At 40.3% G+C, this 22,245-nt stretch overlaps 1 protein-coding gene across 1 annotated transcript in view; it reads right to left on the bottom strand.

Annotated features, from left to right (window-relative positions):
- Nucleotides 1-21,533, bottom strand: part of dr1 (down-regulator of transcription 1) — a 33,459-nt gene extending 11,926 nt beyond the window's left edge. Inside the window, exon 1 of the mRNA XM_043698824.1 lies at nucleotides 20,991-21,533. Coding sequence (XP_043554759.1) covers nucleotides 20,991-21,210 — 220 coding nt within the window. The 5' untranslated portion in view covers nucleotides 21,211-21,533. The remainder of the gene's footprint in view (nucleotides 1-20,990) is intronic.
- Nucleotides 21,534-22,245: the final 712 nt, after the last annotated feature.

Here is a 22,245-nt window from a genome sequence, read left to right as displayed (position 1 = left end):
GGTTGGAGGATCTGAGCTACAGGGAGAGGCTGAACAGGCTGGGGCTGTTTTCCCTGGAGCGTTGGAGGCTGAGGGGTGACCTTTATAGAGGTTTACAAAATTATGAGGGGCATGTATAGGATAAATAGACAAAGTCTTTTCCCTGGGGTCAGGGAGTCCAGAACTAGAGAGCATAGGTTTAGGGTGAGAGGGGAAAGATATAAGAGAGACCTAAGGGGCAACCTTTCCACACAGCGGGTGGTACGTGTATGGAATGAGCTGCCAGAGGAAGTGGTGGAGGCTGGTACAATTGCAACATTTAAGAGGCATTTGGATGGGTATATGAATAGGAAGGGTTTGGAGGGATATGGGCTGGGTGCTGGTAAGTGGGACTAGATTGGATTGGGATATCTGGTTGGCATGGACTGGTTGGACCGAAGAGTCTGTTTCTATGCTGTACATCTCTATGACTCTTATAAACTTTCTCATTCTCTCCTTTTATCATTTCATGATAACCAGCTAGATGGCACTACCAGCTTTCACAGGACTCCGACAACCAGCATGTTATTGACACACAGCAAACAATTATTATAACAACAGATTACTAGTCTGTGCAGTAAATAGAATTTCTAGGATCCTCCCACGTGGAAAAGAAATTCACCAGTAAAGTTCTTAAATTCACAATCTTCAGTGACTACTCCATCCCCTCCAAGTCGAGAGGAAATGAGCTAGTTCTCCAAAATCTCCTTCAATAAAGTCTAACCTGAAAACAACATTCAGTTTGTCCTTGTAGACCACTCCTCAGAGAAATCTGAATTCTTGGATAAGGGCAGTTAAATACTTCACAAAATTGACAAGACTTCCATCCTTCCGGAGATGCTTCAGAAGGAGGATACCAACGCATCCGAGTGTGCAGTGCAGCAGCAGGCCAGGTGAATGCAGCATTGTTTGCTGCTCCTGCTCTGCTGTTAAATCTAACAAAGCCAACTGGCTGTTGTGATGTTAGCTTGATCAGTGAACCATCATATCCCTTAAACAATCGAAAAACAGGGTAAAGCTCACGTGGTTTAATGTCTGTAGGAAGGCCACTTACAAAAAGCATACCGACTTCGTCTTCACTGTTGTTGGCTTCTTAACTTTTCATGCTCATGGCTGAGGAGCTGATTGAATCCGTTGGATCAGGTTGTGGAGGGGTGGGTGGTGGTCCGAAGGCATGCTTTACATGTGAATGGAGAAACTCTAGAGATGATGTTAACTGCTGGAAGTCTTTGCATTTCCTCACTCATTCTTTCCTTGCCAAGGTGGTTATCAGTATGAAGATGGTCACATTTATCTACACGAGATTGTGTCTGCCTATTTCAACATTTTCAGCCGTCTTGAAGTCTGTTACTCTGTTCACTATTTATGACATTATCAAGTTTTAAACAATCCATAAACTTCTAAACTGTACTGCCTAAACAATTCAGTCAATTATAAACAACAATCAAATGGTCCTAAAATCAAACCCTCTGAGGACCCCATTCAGGTTATTCAAAAATTATTTTCCTTTCACAAATTAACACTTGGCTAATGTGAAAGCATTCAGGAAATGTATTTTGAAAGTCTGGAAAAGCAAGACAATAACAAAATATTTTCTGTGCTTTAGCAATTGAAGAGGCAGTTTCAATTCAGATTTAAATCTCAAATATTTGTGGGAAACAAATGCAGAACATTTGAACATATTTTCTCCAAATGAAACTTCCCAAATAAAACAGTTGGAATTACAGCGGCAACTTTGGTAGAGATCAACAGTCTTTGAATTTGCAATAAGAGGATGGCCAATGAAGTCTTAACAATAATTGAAAGAATTTAAACAGCTCAGCCTCAACTTCTAATATTCTCTGAAATCTTAACAAAACATCAAACTCAAATGCACTCTTTTTGTGAACACTCTGCAATAAAAATATTTTATTTTAATACAGTACTCTCATTTGGCTGAAGCATGACCACTGACCCAACTGTTATCTTTTGGACAGACATTATAGAATTTCAAACAAATCAGGGTCTCAAGGCACTGAATTTGTTTTAAGGTTACCAGTTTGATAATTTTGAAAAGAACATAATATTGTACAATTTCAATGTAAAAACAAAATCTGCCCCATTACATAGCCCACAAAACATACTGAATTGAGATCCTAATTCAAACAAGGCAAAACAGCTACTCAAAAGGATTTTCCGAACCAGGATTTTAACAAACCAAAATTTTTAAAAATCAAACACACTTAGCATGGCACAATTTACATTGAAACTTTCCTTTTCAATCCAAGTATTAGCACAACCTTAATTTCAGCGTTTCTCACTTTTTTTTGTATCCTCTCACTGAAATAACATTTATAAAAAGAGAAAGCCCTTGCAGCAGACCACATGGCGCCACAATCCTAGCCACTCTCTTCCCCCAGAACAAAGACTCGCAGAGCCTCAACCTCGCCATTAGGGGACTTTAACCTCTTTCTCACTTTACTCCTCACGGGGCTCGAACTCCAAGTAAACACAGAGAACTCGAACCTCACTTAAACACAGAGAACGCGAATCTCGATTAAACACAGAACTCAAACCCCACTTAAACAGAGGAACCACACCCCAATACAGCGCAGAGGACTCGAACCTCTGTTTATCAGTGCGCTTTTGAAACTGTCTCTCAATTGAACTAATTACCATTCAAGGAGTCTGAAGGATAGAGAGCAATTGAGCAAGGAGACCGTTTCCGACACACAGGAATATTGAGAGGGACCAAAGTTTACAATCCTACCATGTGGGCTCATCCGTCTCATGACACTGGTGTTCCGGGTGATCACTGACACCGTCCGATCGTAAGTATTCGTTTGGATCCTGCTGACTATGCCAATATTGTCATCCCATTTCCCTGTCCGCTTATCAGTCGAAGCAAAATGCTCCGAGAGACAGTATAGTTTTACCTCCTTCGTCTTTATTCCGGGCCCTGGAGGGAGACAGACAACCACCCATGTGCACAGAGACATGAGTTCTCAGTCTTCTCTCAAACAGCAGATTCTTAATGAATTATATAGTCACTTAGAGTGAGCAGCTTCCAGATAAGGCAACATTCATATTGATTGAGTGACCGTTACAATCAGCGAGTGTCAACAGTAGAGATTAAGCCATCTGCTGTTATACAATGAATGTTCTTAACCTGAACTGGCTTCACATATTGAATACTTTTCACCTTGTTAAACTGAATTTGAATAATCAATCCTTTTACACCTTGTTAACTGCCTTTACATAATGAATGCTTTTTCATCCTGTTAACCCAATACCCTTGCCTCCAGCACCTCACTGTTTACTGCAAGTTCTTATCTGATCGAAGTCATGCTAACTGAGCCTTAGCAACCCAAAACTTCACACTTTCCCCACCTGCTCATACCATATACAACTTTCTCAACTGGAAGCTGTGCCTTCAACTGTTTTTAAAATAAATATATTTATTAAAAACTTTTTCAAATCAGTTACAAAACAACTATATATAAAAAAACCCAAAAGACAAGACAGTGTTAGTACAATGTCATATCACAATAATATTAATAATAAACTACTTACTATTCTACCAGAACAACATATCTACTTAACTTTAAATAAAAATTAAATTAAGCTGAACTTAAACTAAATTATATCACATTACCTTATTCTATTTCACTCATCACACCTCCACTGAAGTTCCCACCCTTGGGAGCACCAGTCATTCTACCCGTACTGTTTTCCCCAGCTTCCCCATTCGAGGGCCCCACAGGCACCCAAACTGATTCCCACAGGTATATCACGGCCCTAATTAATATTGCCGATAAGTCTGCGTCAGTATAATTTAGAAGGGCCACCATGTCTTATGAAATTGCTCTGTTTTGTGGTGCACCATGTTTGTAAGTTAGTCTTGGGGAGATGCTCAATCAACAACCTGCGCCACCCCATAAGGGTATTTTCCAACATCCAATTCATTAAAATGTTCTTCCTCGCACGGTGGTTTGGAATGCTACTGTCTCTTCCTATGTTCCCTCAGAGTGGGCAAATCTGGCAACCCCAGAAAAAGAAATGCCGGGTCCACTTTGACTTCAATTCCCAGGACTTCCTTCTGCTCCAGTAGGTATGGTACTCCAGTATCTTCAGATCTTGCAACATGACCAATAGTAGTGTGTGAGTGTGCCTATACTAATTTTGCATTTGGGACATCCTGGAGATGCTCTTCTCTTGAACTTAGCTGACCTCTCTGGTGCCATTTGAGCCCTGTGTAAAATCTTCAATTGCATGGACTGCGCTTTGTTACATATTGAGATTTTCTTTACATCTTTCCATATAATTTCCTGTTTCCAATGAAACATCCTCTCCTAGTTCCCGATTTAAAGTCCTGCAGAGTCTCTCCACATCTCCTAAGGCATGCCCCTTCTGTAAGCGATTCAAAGTAACTAATTAAAGGAGCGCCCGTACATCAGAGAACTCTTTTCTCCACGTCTGACTTGTAAGGCTGAGCCAGGAGCATGATCTTCCTTTGTATATAATCCCTTATTTAAAAGTACTAGAAACGGTCCCTATTAGACAATCCATATTTCTGACAGTTGGCTAAATGACATCAAGACCTCTCCCTCAAATAAATCTGCCAAACAAGAGATTCCCTTATTCTCCCATAGCCTAAAGGCGGAGTCCATTGCCCCAGGTTTAAATCCTTGGGCTCCCACCAATGGGGTAAATGGTGAGGTCTTAAGCAATTGCTCTCATCTTGCTTCATTATCCTTCAGGCTTTCACCATATTTAAAATGATTCGAGTTCTTACACTACTCGATCACGGATTCCATCTTATCCATGAGTAATAGATTAGCTAGGGGACATCTCAACTACGAGGCTTCAACGTCAGGCCAAATCCCCCCGTACCTCGTCACCTACATATACTAACAGGACGCTTACTTGATTTCTCTTCAAGCTTGGAAGGTATACCTCCCCCATCACCCTGCGGGAGCTGCAATTTAATGAATTTAATTAGAGGGCACCTACGATACCAAATAAAGGAGCCTAGCCAACCACTGAGCCTCCATAACACTTGTCTGGGCAGCAAAACAGGAGCATTCATAAGGGGTACAACAAGCGAGGAAGAACATTCATTTTAATCAGGGCTATTCAGCCTAACCATGATAGCGGTCATCCCTCCCACCGCTGCAAATCCTGCTTTATCCTCTCCAGTAATTGTACATTGTTAGCTTTATACAGCTGGAGGAAGGTAGGCTGATAAAAATTCCCAAATATAAAGAAACCTTTTGATAACCATCTAAATGGGAACTGCATTCCATCCTTCAGATCAGGCACTTCCACTAATCCCCTGACCGGCACGGCTTCTGATTTTGTAAAGTTGACCCTGTATCCCGAAAAACTGACAAATAAATTAATTTTTTGAATCAATCAAGGAACGGACACCTCTGGATTGGCCAAGAACAAGAGGACATCATCAGTGTATAGGGCGATCTTCTGCTCCCCCATTCCCATCCTTGGCGCCAGTCGTTGAGGATTCTTCCTGATAGCCTCAGCTAACGGCTCATTTGCCAAGGTAAATAATAGCGGTGAAAGACAATACCCCTGTCGACGATATCTCCCAATACTAAAATTATCCGATTTAGTACCATCTGTGATGACTGCTGCCTTAGGATTATTAATGATATCATTAAAAGCCCATTATACCTCAATAAACAAGGCTTCACTTTTAAAGAGGCTTCTAGTGATGAGAGCACATAAAGAGGCGGTTCTCATCAAATTTATTCATTTAACTATCTGCCGATAATGGCGAGGTCCACAGCACACTCTTTGGCAGAGCAGTGAATGACAGAGCACAATTTTAGAATTCCCACATTAATCTGCATTTGTATCAAATTCTCGAGCTACAAAATCAGAAGGGTAAAGGTGGCAAAATAGCAACTGCTCACTTTCATTAACCTTGCCCTGGGCCAATGTGACTTTTTGTTGCAGATCTGATGGCACATCAAGGAAGAGCAAAATTTTACTTAGGAAGAGTTCATAATCAGGAATTGAAATGTGTTTCCAGTTAAGATAAATAAATAAATACAGAAAATAGCGATGTATCCAGTGTATACACATACAATATTGGAATCAAAGAGTGTTATCACTGCATACTAAAACTCACATCAGATCAAATCAGCAACACATCGGTTTGTTTGCACGAGAAACCATCAGGCCAATTGCAAATCGACGTTACGTAGATTTACTGCATCAGCATTATTCAGCTAAACATAATAAAGAATCTGGCAGGAGTTTATTGTGATTTAGCAAAGCAGAATCTAGCTTGAGAAAAGAACAAAGCCTTCTATAGTTACTGCCTTGTGCACTACTAAATGAGAAACCCACACTATACTGTGCTAATACAGCAAATATAAACATCAGTTCTGCAATTCAACATGTGAAAGTATCTTCAGAAATAGTGTTTAAACTAATGAAGTTATCTCAGCTTAGAACCAAGGCAAAAACAAAAAGAGGGCACATCAAATAAGTGTTTAAAATTAAGGCTGCAAACACTGTTTGACCCCCAATCATACATGCAGATATAAAAATATTGCACTTGCAGGTCTGAATTTAATCTACACCCTCAGCCATGGTTTTTTTTACAGATAACAAAATGAAAGCTGCTGACAAGTTTAAAAGATGGTTATTAGTACCTCAGAAAATACCTCTGGAAGCAGAAGAACACACTAAATCATCTGGCAAAAATGGTTGGCTATACGTATTCTGCATACATTTAAAAACAAACAAGGATTTATTTGATTAAACCATATTTGTATTTTGATGTAATTGTCCCCATCAACAGCTATAATTTGTATGCATCCATCATCAGCTAACTGAAGTCAGCTCTAAGTATCATGCAATTTAATTCCCAGAATTGCAACAAGTTAATTATGCAGATATCAATAAACAACATTATAAACACCCATGAGTAATTTGTAAGTATTTAACCAACTTGGTCAGACACGTTACATATACTTCCATAACAAGTAGTATGTGAACCCCAACTTGCTGGCCCAGAGGCAAGTACACTGTGCCATAAGAACCCTTGGGATTAATACACTGAGTGAATTTAAATGGCTGTCAAGTAAAGGGTAGGGAAATATTGAACTACTCAATGAAGATTTAAATTGTGTCTGCTAAAGTTAAAACCAAATCAAACAGCCTTACACCAGTTTACGTCAATTTTACATCTACTGCTTAAAGCATTTATTGCATCAAATTTGATTAAGGTTACTTTCAAATGATTTCATATTTCTAATATAAGTATCTTCAAAATTTTGTTTCATCTTTCCAAACTTGCCTTTTTGATATTCAGCTGAAAAAAAGCTCACCGTAACAATGCTTTGTTACTTTCTACATATGGTATTATACTTCAAGGAGCTTGCAAAACTTGAGAAGTAGATGAAGGGCCTACACCATGGCCTACAGTTTCTCTATCAAACGTGCAATGAAATCATCATGTTCTTTATGGGTCTTGTAAAATACTAAGATGTGCAATATCCAAATGTAAGAAAATAATCAGTTAATTATTATGAAGATGTGGGTGCATTGTACCTTTAAGAAAGTTAAAAGCTAGCAAAACTACCTGACAGCACCAAATGTTCTGAACAAGATATAATGTAACCTTTGGTCCAGTAGCGTGGGTAGCTGGTTGCCTGGAGACAAAAATAAATTCAAATATGGCCAATCAGTTTAAGTTATACTCTGCCCCGCACCCCCCCAGAAAATACGAATTCGACAACCTTGAAAGCCAATGACACAATCTGATGCTTTGGTACTATATGACTGGAAAAAATTGAACAGTTGAGAGAGAACCGCCAAAAGACCATCAGATGTATACTGTTAGTCAGAACTGTCTGAGAGGTACCTGTCTATAGAAGGAGTTTGCACAGAGAAAAACATTGACACCGACTTAGAGAGCAAATCTACAAAGAGACGATTCGACAGCTGGCTGGTTTTGAAATTTGAATTTTTCAGCGAATCTTAAATCGGGGTTTTTTTTATTGGACTAGTATTATAGAAGGGAAAATAAAAGATTGTACCTTTAAGGAGTTGCAAACAGTTGTTAATTAATTATTCTGTTACAGAAATAAAGTTGTTAATTTTAACATTACATAATTCTTAGCCTCTCTGATTTTCACAGGTTACTGCACAGGATAAATCTTTCTGTGTTGCAGGTTTAAATTAAGCAGGAGGGTTTACCGGTGTCGTAACAGTTTGGGGGACTCGTGGTTCGGATTTGAATCATGTTTTTGGGGGGGGGGGTGTCCGCGCTTTGAACAGTTTGAGTCTTGGATTTGGGATTTGAACTGGTTTAGATAGATTTGACTAGATTTGGGGGTACAAAAAATTCCAGATTTAAATGCTTGTAAGGTTAGTGTCCCAGATCTTTAAATAAAACATAGGTGAGGCAATTTGTTTAATTTTGGTGACTTGTGGTTGATTAAATTAAAAGAGAGAGAAATGGCTCTTAAAATTGTTAAAGACATTCTAGGTTTTGAAGATGATTCTCAAATTTGCCAAGAAAGTTTAGAAGGAAAGAAAAAGGCCATTAACAGAATGGACATGAAAAGGTAGTGATATATATAAATATGTCAAAACTCTGCCACATTTTGATGAGAAAGATGTTGAAGCCATCTTTATTTCATTTGAAAACTTGGCTAGGCAGTTGGAGTGGTCCGATGATTTATAGGTAATGCTAGTTCAGACTAAACTAGTAGACAGAGGTATTTGCCACACTGTCAGATGAGATGTTAAGAGATTATGAAGTGGTTAAACAGGCTATTTTAAGTGCTTATGAATTGGTACCCGGAAGCATATAGACAGCAGTTCAGAAACATAAAGGAGGAACCAGGTCAGACTTATGTTGAGTTCGAAAGAATTAAACAGTCATTTTGAAAGAAGAGTGCGTGCTTTCAAAAGAGATAGGGCCTTTGAGGCTCCACGAGAGATTATTCTGCTAGAGGGGTTTACAAACTTACTTCCAGAGATGGTAAGTATTCAGGTAGAGGAACAGAAAGTTCAGGAAGCGAGAAGGACAGCAGAATTAGGAGATGAGTACATGTTGGTGCATAAGCCAAGCTTCCGGCCAGAATTTCGTCCTGTAAGGGATAGAAGTTGGGAGACAGTGAGATCTTACACTACCAAACCAAGAGTAGAGAACACTGGTAAGAATTTACCACATATTAAAGAAACCCAAGAGAGTGAAAAGGAAGTGAAAGGCCTCAGGTGTTTTCACTGTAATGGAGTGGGACACAGACAATTACAGTGGCAGTAGTTTCAGAAGGGCACTGTGAAAAGGTTTTCACTGCCAGAAGGTGGGACATGTAAAGTCACATTGCTGGCCATTAAAGAAAGGCACTGATTCCAACCGGGGTTAACAGATGCCACTTTTAAACTCTGGAGATCCAGGGGTATCTCATGTCTAGGGGATCTATTTAAAGATGGGGTCCTGATGTCTTTCAAACAGCTGCGTCAGAAATTCGGATTACCCAATGGAGACCTCTTTCGATACTTCCAAATTCGAGATTATATAAAGAAGAAGACTACGTTATTAGATAGTCTTTACAAATCCGATAGAGAATGTAGTGTCCTACGACCAGTGGGGGTATCTTCCGTCAGTACTATTTATCATTTACTACATGATGAAGTATCGGGAGATATGGATAATCTGCTTAAAACATGGGATCAGGATCTGGGACTAGAAATCTCCACAGAAACGTGGAATGATATTTGGGAAAATGCTAGAAGAATTACTATTTGTAACAGAACCCAGGCTATCCAGCTGAAGATACTTCATAGGGCCCATATAGCACCGGTTCGATTGGCAAAATTTAAGGCAGGAGCATCTCCAATGTGTCCCAAATGCAAAATAGAGGTGGACACTCTTGTACATTGCTTATGGACCGGTCATAAGATTTACATAAATACAGATATTTCAGCTATCCTAACAAGGGCTTTTATTTAATTGAGATTACAAAACTGGCTGGTCTGGGGCCCCTCGGGGGAGGAATCCCGCACGAATACGGGTTTTATTATATCTGATGCTAACACATCCCGAGCATGTAAGAGACTTAAATATATACTCTGGTTAGCTGTAGGTTAGATTAGTAGATAGTTGAGTTTTGTTTGTTTTTTTTTTGTTTTTTGTTGTTTTGTTTTTTTTTGTTAAATTTTGGCTATTGTATATTTGAGCTAATTGTATATCAATGTTTATATCTGAGAGTTTTGTTTATTTTTGTAAACTTGTAAAAATGTTAAATTTCTAATAAAAATATCTATAAAAAAAAAGGAAGGCACTGTGGGAAAAGAAGCTTAGGCAGTGACATTATTGAAGATAGTAAAGGAGACCCCAAGAAGAGCCAAGGAACTGCAGTAGAGTGCACAGCCTCAGCAGGGGCTGGGTATGGAGTTAGTACCTGATCTCTACAAAGAATTTGCCTCTGTGGGTAAAGTTTACTCAGAAAGAACAGAGAGAGGACAAGAAGTTATAATTTTGAGAGATACATGATCTAACCAGTCACAGAGTAAGGGAAGAGCGAATGTACACGCTTTCTGATTTGTTACCAGAGAGTGTGGTCATTTGTGGGGTAGATGGACAGAAATTTAGCTTTTCCCAATGTATGATCAGGTTGGAGTGCAAACTCAAGACTGGGCAAGTTACAGTGGGAGTGACTGACAGAGTGTCAGTTCCAGGAATTCAGTTTGTTCTTGGGAATGATTTGACAGGATCCAAGATGGGAGTGACATCCCTTGTTGTGGAGAAGCCCAAGGAAGACCAAGAAACTGAGGAGTTAAAACAGAAATATCCTGGTATTTTCCCGACTATGTGATAACCATATCCCACTATCATAAGTCACAGCACGAAGCAAAAAGTAAAGATAAAGATGAAAGAGTTGAGGTTCAGTTAGCAGACTGTTTGACGTAACGGTATAAGAAAAACCTGAACAGGCAGAGGGTCAGACAGAAGTACTTCGCCCTGAAAGGCTAAGAGACTTGCAACAGCAAGACAAGATGATAAAACATATATAATATGTGGATGCATACTGCAAAGAGGAGACAGACAATATTCCAGAGGGTTATTATCTGAAATACAGAATCCTAAGATGGAAATGGACACCACAGCAGGTTAGTGCAGAGGAGAAATGGGCCAAAGCGCACCAGATTGTGTTGCCAGTAGAAAACAGACAGGTGGTATTACTGGTAGCACATGAACTAACTGTAGGAGGTCACCTAGAGGTGTGAAAGAGTCAGGTTAAGGTACAAAAACATTTTTTATTGGCCTGGAATGCACAGGATGTGGTTAACTCTTATTGTACGTGTCATACGTAGCAAAAGGTAGGTAAGGCAATAAAATGTAGGTCATAAAACCAGCACCGTTGTTGCCAATTGCAGCATTCAAAGAACCTTTCATTCAGATTATTATTGATTGTGTGGGTCCCCTCCTAAAAGTGGGAACCAGTACTTGTTAACCATAATGGATGTGTCTACCAGATTTCTGGAGACAATTCCATTACGGAGTATCAAGGCAATAAAGGTGGTAAAGGAGTTAGTTGCTTTCTTCACATGGTGTGGGCTACCTAGAGAGATTTAGTCAGACAAAGGGTCAAATTTTACTGCTAGGCTGTTTAAGGTGCTTATGGATAGCTTACTTTAAATACAATGCGTATCATCCTGAATCCCAGGGAGCTTTAGAAAGGTGACATCAGACCTTGAAGACCATGTTGACAGCATACTGTCAGGATTACCAGAATGATTGGGTTAAAGGTATCCCATTCGTATGTTTGCCATTAAAGGTGCCCCAAATGAATCTACTCAGTTCACACCCTTCAAGTTAATTTTTTGGGCATGAAGCAAGAGGCCCTTTGAAATTAATTAAATAAAAACTGACAGGACCAAAGTCAGAGATCTCACACTTAGATTATGTATCTGGGGTGAGGAAGAGATTTAACAGAGTAGGTGAGTTAGCTAAACAGCACCTAAAGAGGGTACAGTATAGAACGAAGCAAGTGGCAGATAAAAGCTCTGAGACGTTTTCCTGAGGGGGATGACGTGTTAGTACTGTTACCAGTGATAGGAGATCACTTCAGAGCCAGGTTTAGTGGTCCCTATCAAATTGAGAAAAGGTTGAGTCAGGTGAACTATCTAGTGAAGATGTCAGATAGAAAAAAGGTATCAGGTATGTTATGTGAACATGTCAAAATCGTATTATACTAGAGAGAAAAAACTGGAGAATCAGGTGTTAGTTACTGCAGAGTGAGGAATCAAATCCAGATTTGGATTTTGATGTGTTCAAAATAGATTAACAAATGAAGTCGTCCTTGAGGAGTAGGATAGGTTAGTAAGCTATCTGTCTCAGAACGCAGGTGAAAGATTTGTTACTGCAATACAAGGACATATGCAAGAATCAGATGGGGAGGACTAATGCTATTGTACACGAAATATATGTAGGGAATACTGCTCTGATAAGACAACACTCCTATCGGCTTAATCCTCTCAAAGCCAGATGGATGTGGAGACCATGCTCAATGAGGATACCATTGAACCAAGCCAGAGTGAGTGGAGTTCCGAAACTGGACGGAACTCAACGATTCTGCGTGGAATATCGTAAGGTCAACGCAGTTACAAAATCGGACTCACATCCAATTCAGAGATTGGAGGACTGTATCGAGACAGTCAGTCAAGCAAGTTAAATCATCAAGTTGGACTTTATGCGTGGTTACTGGCAGGTACCTTTATCAGAGTTGGCGAAAAAAATTTCTACGTTTGTAATCCCAAATGGGCTAGATCAGTTTAAAGTGATGCCCTTTGGAATGCAGAATGCATCCGCCACATTCTAAAGACTCATGAACAGAGTTGTGGCTGGGTTAACAAACTGTGCAGTGTATTTGGACGATGTAGTGATCTTTAGTAAGTCCTGGAAAAATCGCACGGTATAGTTGGCAGAGCTCTTTGAATGACTACGAGAAGCAAAACTGGTGATAAACTTAAATAAAATGGAATTTGCAAAAGCAGAGATAACATTCTTGGGACATAACATCAGTCATGGAAGGGTGACCCCACGGAACACAAAGATGAAGACCTTCGATGAATTTCCACGACCAACCTCAGCAAATTCTATTGGAACTTTGTTCCAAACATCAGCAATGTAACTGCACCGTTAATCGATTTGCTGAAGAACAACACAAAGTTTTGGTGGACAAAACAATGCCAGGAGGCATTCAACCATTTGAAATCGATATTAACGACCAAACCAGTTTTAGCTACACCAAACTTTCGAAAAACTTTTTAAGTTGCCATCGATGCTAGTGACATATGAGTTGGAGCTGTACTCCTCCAGGAAGATGAGGATGGGACTGAACTGCCAGTTGGTTACTTTTCGAAGAAGCTTGACATCCCAATGAGGAAATACTCCACGACTGAAAAAGAACTACTGAGTTTGGTACTGGCCTTACAACATTATAATGTGTATGTCACGAACAACGTGTCAAGAGACAGTTGTGAACATGGATCATAATCCGCTTACATTCTTAGAAGGCTTTAAAGACAAGAATATGAGACTATTTTGTTGGAGTCTTACCTTACAGACTTTTAATTTAAAAATCATACATGTTGCGGGTCAGAAGAAAGTAATCGCAGATGCGTTATCGCGGATTTAACTGATAAAGTTTAGATGCGAATTGTATTTAATGTTTTACGTACAGTCTTATAGGAAGATATTAAGGTGAACTTAAATTAAACTTATCAATGTTAGGGTAATGTATTTAAAGAATATAAAAAAATGAAGCCATCTTTTTATTATGATTAGGAGGTGTTGTGAAGATGCGGGTGTACTGTACCTTTAAGAAAGTTAAAAGCTATCAAAACTACCGGACAGTACCAAGTGTTCTGAACAAGATATAATGTAACCTTTTGGTCCAGTAGCTTGTGTAGCTGGTTGCCTGAAGACAATAACAAATTCAAATACGGCCAATCAGTTTAAATTATACCCCCCAAAAAACCCAAACTCTAATCAAGTTTGAATTTAGTATACTGACAATCTTAAAAGCCAATGACACAACCTGATGCTTTGGGGGTATAAGACCAGAAAAAATTGAACAGTTGGGAGAGAACTACTAAAAGACCATCAGATGTAGACTGCTAGTCAGAAATGGGGTAAAAACAATGACTGCAGATGCTGGAAACCAGATTTCTGGATCAGTGGTGCTGGGAGAGCACAGCAGTTCAGGCAGCATCCGAGGAGCTTCAAAATCGACGTTTCGGGCAAAAGCCCTTCATCAGGAATAAAAGCAGCGAGCCTGAAGCGTGGAGAGATAAGCTAGAGGAGGGTGGGGGTGGGGAGAGAGCAGCACAGAGCACAACAGGCCAGTGGGGGAGGAGATGAAGGCGATAGGTCAAGGAGGAGAGGGTGGAGTGGATAGGTGGAAAAGGAGAGGCGTCTGGTGGTGAGGGAGCGGCGGTGAAGGAGGCCCAGGACCTCCATGTCCTCGGCAGAGTGGGAGGGGGAGTTGAAATATTGGGCCACAGGGCAGTGTGGTTGATTGGTGGGGGTGTTCCAGAGATGTTCCCTAAAGTGGTCTGCTAGGAGGCGTCCAGTCTCCCCAATGTAGAGGAGACTGCATCGGGAGCAACGGATACAATAGATGATATTAGTGGATGTGCAGGTAAAACTTTTATGGATGTGGAAAGCTCCTTTGGGGCCTTGGATAGAGGTGAGGGAGGAGGTGTGGGCGCAGGTTTTACAGTTCCTGTGGTGGCAGGGGAAAGTGCCAGGATGGGAGGGTGGGTCGTAGGGAGGCGTGGACCTGACCAGGTAGTCATGGAGGGAACGGTCTTTGCGGAAGGCGGAAAGGGGTGGGGAGGGAAATATATCCCTGGTGGTGGGGTCTGTTTGGAGTGGGGCGGAAAGGGGTGGGGAGGGAAAGTCAGAAATGTCTACAGAAGGGGTTTGCACAGACAAAAACATCAATCTGGAGAGCAAATCTACAAAGAGAACATTTGACAGCTGACTAGTTTTGAAATGTGAATTTTTCAGTAAATCTTAATCGGCGGTTTTTAATCAAACTAGTATTATAAAAGGGGAAGTAAAAGATAGTTTAGAGGAAGGAGTTGTAAATAGTGTTAATTATTCTCTGTTATACTTTAAGAATAAAGTTGTTAATTTTTAGTTTAATTAATTCTTGGTCTCTCTGATTTTCACAGATTACTGCACAGGACAAATCATTTCTGTGTTGCAAGTTTGCCCATGTCACAACACAATCATTCTAAATATAATAATCAAGTTCTTTAACAGTGCAAAGTAAAACAGTCAAATGTCACAAATATGGTCGTAAATCTCAACTTTATTGAAATACTTCGCATCAAAAGTAGCTGGATGTGGAGACATTCACTGTATTATCCACTCTTTACCATCCTCAAGCCATCAGAAAGCAGTATTTTAGCAACTAACAAACTTGTAAGCAATTTATGCATTTCTGTTTGTTTGTACATGTGGGTATATGAACAGACAACACCGACTTTCAAACATTTGTGCCTATAATGACAGCGAAATCCTTAACAAAGTCAAACCAATCACTTGAGTTGAGATGGCTAGCTATCATGCAATACACGGCAAAGTTCTGCTATTTGTGAGGATGCACTACCAGAGAATGATACGACCAATTATTATTTTTGCAAACAGTGAACATCTGAGCACTGTATGTGACACATGCATAGCCCACATTTTCACACTAGGAAGTAAGTTTTTCTTTTAAACTTTGGATAAGCAAAGACTAGATTCACAGTCAGCACACAAGTGTACAGTAAATGTTGCAAGATAAGCAAATTCATGAAGAACAAACTTGCGAGTGGCAAGACATTACCATATAGCATAACATAAGTTCCAAGTAAGTTTAATTCTAGTCTACAGTCATTAAGCATAGAGGAACCTCGATTATCAGAAGGACATGGGCGGGCAGTATTTTGTTCGGTTAATCGTTCAGGTAATCGAATGCCGGATAATCAAGGTTCCTCTGTATATCTTGTTACTATGTCACATGAACAAAAGGATTTTAAACTATAGGAAAAAAAAACAAAGTTGCTTAATTCAAGAACATATGCACAACTATGGATTCTAGTTTTGAAAGCCCAGCTACAAAATAAAACTTTAGAAGTTCTAATGCAAATAAAAATAGGAAAAAAATAGAAAATAGGAACAGAAAATGTCTTCGCTACCCACGTGCCAGCTTAGTGCAAAATATATAGCAAGGTGCCCCTTAACATATTTCTTATTACTTCCAGATTTCATAGCAAGAGCAAAATGTCAGAAATACAGAATTGTTAATAGGCCTCAGTAATTACCAGATATAGGACAGAAATTAAAATTAAATATAGACAAAGTTTAAAGATCAATCAATAAATCGATCAAAACATAACAGGATAAATCCCTAATCCAGATGGAATGCAACGTCCAAATGTTTTGCCTGAAATATTGTGACAATACTCCAACAAAGGTGGGTCAATGCTCTGTAATATTGCGGGTATGTAATGTGCTCTACCATTCAAGACTCTATCGGTTCTCTTTGCTTATTAAACCTTTAGCAATCCATACCAGCACTATTTCAAATCCCCTTCCCATATCAAAACATGTAATCCAGGTGCAGTCCAACAATGTTGCTGTATTTCTGAAGCATGACTGATTCTTTTCCTGTTTCTAGATTTGCTAAATATAAAAGACAACATTCTACTCACCATTTTATCACAAGTACATTTTAAGGCCACCACAAGTCTCTGGGCTCTACTGTTTCTAGCTTCATTTTTAGGAGCACCTTAATAAAAAGGAAAGTGAGGTACAGAGGTGGGGGGAGGCAGTTTCAGACCTTCTGACCTAAGTAAATAGAGGGTACAGTCATCAATGATGGGGTTATTAAACCTGAGAATGTTTGAGAGTCCAGAATTTGATAAGCAATGATATCCCAGAAGACTTTGCAGTAGATTACACACATGGATGGGTGAGGGTGTGAAAGGATTTGAAAACAAAGGTGTGTTCTAAAAATAAATTCCTTACCTAGCAACAAAAGTAGGCCTCCCACATCATAACTCTATAAGATAAAGCAGAAGTAGGCCATTCAACTCATTGAGTCTGCTCCACCACTAAACAAGATTTTGGCTGATCAGGTAATCCTAAACTCCACTTTCCTACCTTTTCCCCACAACCATCGATTACAAAGGGCGGTAGCTAAATGGAATCTAATGGCAGTTAAGACACGGGTAGCAGTTTTATTGAGGACTCAAGTTCACAAAAGGTATAATATAGTAGGTCACCCAGAAGTACATGCAAACAGCCAAGTCACTGGGGTAGTAGACAAGAGTACATTCAAGCAATGTTATAATGGCAGAAATAGACCTAACAATGACACTACTGTATATTTACTCTGGCTAAGATGCTTTTCCTTTCCTGTCATATCAATATCAATGAGCAGTTAAATGTCAGATAATGCAGCTAACAATTCTACTATGAAGAAACAGAAATGAACCCACACTTAGGGAAGAGGCCCAGTGAACAAAGCCATGAGAAGTTCAGCTTGAATTGATCATGCTCCATACACAACCCTAAAAAAACCCACACATTTAATCTTTCACCTTTACCAATACAGTCAGAAGAGGAAATTTATCACTGTTTCACACTAAATGATTACTTATGAAATATGGTTTTCCATGTTTCGGGGCAATAAAGAAACAGGGGCTGAATTAAACTATTTCAACTTCCCAAAAGTGTTTCAGTATGTAGTACCAACAAATAATTTTACAAGTTGTTTGCTATGATTGACATGCTTGAATTTGGCTTTCCATGTAGTTAATTTTAGGACTATTGAGATCACTTACACAAGGGCGGCACGGTGGTACAGTGGTTAGCACTGCTGCCTCACAGCGCCAGAGACCCGGGTTCAATTCCCGCCTCAGGCGACTGACTGTGTGGAGTTTGCACGTTCTCCCCGTGTCTGCGTGGGTTTCCTCCGGGTGTTCCGGTTTCCTCCCACAGTCCAAAGATGGGCAGGTCAGGTGAATTGGCCATGCTAAATTGCCCGTAGTGTTAGGTAAGGGGTAAATGTAGGGGTATGGGTGGGTTGCGCTTCGGCGGGGCGGTGTGGACTTGTTGGGCCCAAGGGCCTGTTTCCACACTGTAAGTAATCTAATCTAATCTAAAATTTGACAGCCACATTTCTACTCCATGGCCATTCACCATTGTTCCTGTTACCAGAACTACACAAAAACTCACTGATGGTAAGCATTTTAAAAATATACAGGTCCATTGGTTTGCAATGCTCCATGCACATTACATAATTAGAAATGCTGAATGTGCCATTGCACATGCAGCTGAGCTGATTTATTTATCCTGAACGAACTAGAATATGGATTTCGTGCAGGTGATGCATATTGTGCTTAGCAATAACTGGTATTTTTGTGAAAAGAAGTTTAATACTGACTTCAAATTGCTGCACAAGAGGCTTTTGTTTTAAAAGCAAACAAAAACTGCAGAGTACTTGCGCAGCTATAAAACGAGAAAACTCCAGTTTCATTTATCACTTTCTGCTCAGCAAATAATTCGTCTAATCTTGGTATCAATGCTATTACTAAAACATTTAACATCTGATTTCCAAAAATTCCAAACCCTCAGTTGCCCAATCAAGTATTTTATCATTTTTAAAAACTTGCCTTTTAGAATCAAACCATGAGGCAGTTTTTCTTAAAAACCTACCCAAACTTTCTGTTTTCATCACAAACGAACGCTGCATTTGCTCACACCGTGTCTTTCTACAGGACGATTTCCACGGCCTTTGGTATATTCAACAACTTTCAGCTGAAAAGCAGCTGAAAAAGAAACAGTCTGTGAAAAACACGAAATTGGCTCTTTGATTGTGCTCATATGCACAGTGGGAACCTTAACCTGGCTTCAAAGGTTAAATGTTTAAAGATGCACTAAAAATAGTGAGCAATCATCAGCGGGTTTTTACCTTAAAATGATGTTCCTACATTTACCAACACAGAAAAGGGAAGTTAATAAAAGATGAATATATCCCATTACTTGGTCTAGACAAGAACCTGACAGTTCTAGAGCAACCAGAGTTTAAGTACATAACAAATTCCTGATCAATATTCAGTGTGTAAATGTTGCTTGAGTGAAGAGAGAAAATGGCTGACTACTCATTCACGTTACTGTCACTAAGCAACATTGCTGGCACCTGTCCAGCTGAATAGCTTACATCTTGTGTCAATTAAAAGTCTCAGGGCAAGTGATGAATCTGGAAGATGCAAGGGAAGGTTGACCTAAAGGAAAAACTGCCTTTGAGTTCAAACTAACTTGGCTGGTTTTATTAATCTTTTTGTTTGCTCGTATATTCTCATCTTACTTAACCATCTAAAGAAGGGGTGAAGTCACAAGGCAACTTGCTTTGATTGAAGCCAACATTTAGAAAGGATCCAAACAGGGTCAATCCACAACTGCAAGAGTCAGTAGGGTTTTTCACAATTTTTTTTGATTTACATGCCATCCAATGTAGACACTGGTACCTAGTCAGTTATAAAATGAGACAGTTAATGGCATCTTAAGGCCAGGAAACATGCCACATTGATTGTCAGTCTGCAGGAAGAAATGGACTGGTCTATCAGTGAGTTCTGGTTTGAATCTTTCACAGAATACAACAAATTAATTCACCTAATTAATCAGAATAAATTATATTTAACTGTGTAATTATCCAATTCAGGCCAATATTATTCTAACGATGACCCTAAACATACATAAGCTTTCCTGCAGTATTCTATTTAAGCCATAGCCGTAGTCTGAAAAATATAATTGTACAAATTCTGGTTTGATTGCATATCAATATCGAAATATATTTATAGAACTGACAAATGTAAACATGCTATACTAACTTCTTCTGAATCTGGCCAATTTGATACATTAGCATTTATGGCATTATTTGTAAAAAAAGACATAATTGTAATTCATAAGCATACTGTTAAACCATGGAAGTAGCTTCTCCAAAAGACAAGCTCATATTATTTAAGTTAGCTTGAAATCTTCATAATCCTTCTGCAACAAAATACATCCAGTACAAACAGAATTGCCCATAAACTACAAATGAACATGTGCTTGTAATCATAATTTCTCAATGTATGGCAAAGAATATTCAATAACAATTCTACAACTGAATTAAGGTGATCACAAGTTAGAAAAAAATTCAACATGATTATTACTTTAATATTCACATTTTCAATAGCACTTATGAAGCAATTTCTGTACAACTGTACAAGCAAACTAATTTGTTGGTCAGGCTTATGGAAACAACTCAATTGCCTCCACCATTCACATCCATAAAAGGCTTTAAAATATTTTCACAATCAACAAAGTCTTATCACTAACAAAAACAGAAATTGCTGGAAAAACTCAGCAGTTCTAGCAGCATTTATGGAGAGGCATCAGAATTGACATTTTGGCTCCAGTGATCCTTCTTCAGATGTTCTGACTTTTTACGGCAATTTCTGTTTTTGTTTCGGATTTCCAGCATTTGCAGATCTTTCGGTTTTTTGTTTAAAACCTTGTCACGACCTCTCATTTAGAATAAGCTTCACCGCAATCTTTAAAAAAAATTGCATTCTCGGAACTATCCAACCACTTAACGACGAAATCTGAAATATTACTTAAGTTGGGGAATGTGTTCAACGGAGATGCAAAGCAAAGAATAGCTCTCATTATCAAATCCAAGCCCGCTACCTTGTCTCAAGGCTGGTATGGAGAAATTAGGGCTGATGAAAGCAATTTCCCTCCCGAGTGACAAACTGGGTTCAGGTGACTGTTCCCATCCGAGACACCAAACCGACAAATGAATAACTAAACCGAGTGTGAAACACGTGTCCAATGCTCGGTTCCCTTTGACTCTTGTCACCACGACCACCCACCGGGGCCTCGGCCCTGCCCTTGCCCTCACCTTGGATAACGTGCTCCGGGGAGATGGTCTTCTTCTCCGACTTGTTGCAGATCTCGTTGGCCTCGGAGGAGATGAGGTGAATGAACTCGGTGCAGCAGCTCACCACCAGCTCCCGGGCTTCGTTCGCCACCCGCACGTTAGGCAGCGTCTCTTTGATCATTTTATTGATGGCCGCCCGGGGGATTGTCAGATCGTCGTCGTTGCCGGAGGCCGAAGCCATGGCTCGAGGAAGTGTTTCAAAAGTAAAAAGCCTTCCCTGGATTTTAAAAAAAACCTGACACCACCCCCCCCTCCCGCCCACAGTTTCTGATTTAAACTCTCCTTTCCTCCTCCACAAGATCCCTCGCTGTCTCCTCCGATCCCACCGACGCGGTCCTCAGAAGCTCCCGGTAAATCCCCGAGTATCCAGGCCCCAATGCGGCCGGCTGTGGTCACCAAGTCAACCTCCTTGTCTGTCCCACACTCATTCCCCGTCTCCCGGCCACGGCGCCATCTTGAATCGGCCACCGGAAACCATCCGCGAAGCCGGAGAGTACCGCACTTCCGGCGCCACTGCCCCGCCCACCGACCTCCGTGAGAGCTTCTCCTTCCCCCTCCCCCCCCCCAGCGGCAGCAGCTGGAATCCCTCCTCCCAGCCTCGAGGCGTTCAGGCCACTCGTCCCATCTTAACCGTTGCCAGCCCTGAACGCAGGAGGGTGGGTGTTTTCTTTAACCTCTGAGTCCAGAAGCTTGTGAGTCCCTGTCCCATTTCCAGAGAACAACGTACAAAGATAAAACAAAGAACTGCAAATGCTGGAGATTTGAAATGCACAAACACACATTGTTGGAGGGAACTCAGCATGTAGCAGCACCAGTGGGTAGAAAAGAGAATTAATGTTTCGACTTCAATGAACTTTCTTCAGAACACTAATACTAACCATTCTGAAGAAGAATCACTGGATTCCAAACATTACCCAAACTATAAAATAGTTCAACTCGAGGACACCTCTTCCTACTGCCCCCTTGACCATGACCCCACCCCCATCACCAAACCATCATCTCCCAGACCATACAGAACCTCATCACCTCAGGAGATCTCCCACCCACAGCTTCCAACCTCATAGTCCGGGAACCCCGCACTGCCCGGTTCTACCCCCTTCCCAAGATCCACAAGCCTGACCACCCTGGCCGACCCATTGTCTCAGCATGCTCCTGCCCAACTGAACTCATTTCTACCTACCTCGACACTGTCCTATCCCACCTAGTCCAGGAACTC

This window comes from Chiloscyllium plagiosum, chromosome 11 (assembly GCF_004010195.1).
Source record: "Chiloscyllium plagiosum isolate BGI_BamShark_2017 chromosome 11, ASM401019v2, whole genome shotgun sequence".
Classification (NCBI taxonomy): Eukaryota; Metazoa; Chordata; class Chondrichthyes; order Orectolobiformes; family Hemiscylliidae; genus Chiloscyllium; species Chiloscyllium plagiosum.
Note: the sequence above shows the minus strand (reverse complement) of the source record. Positions and strands in the feature narration are given on the sequence as shown.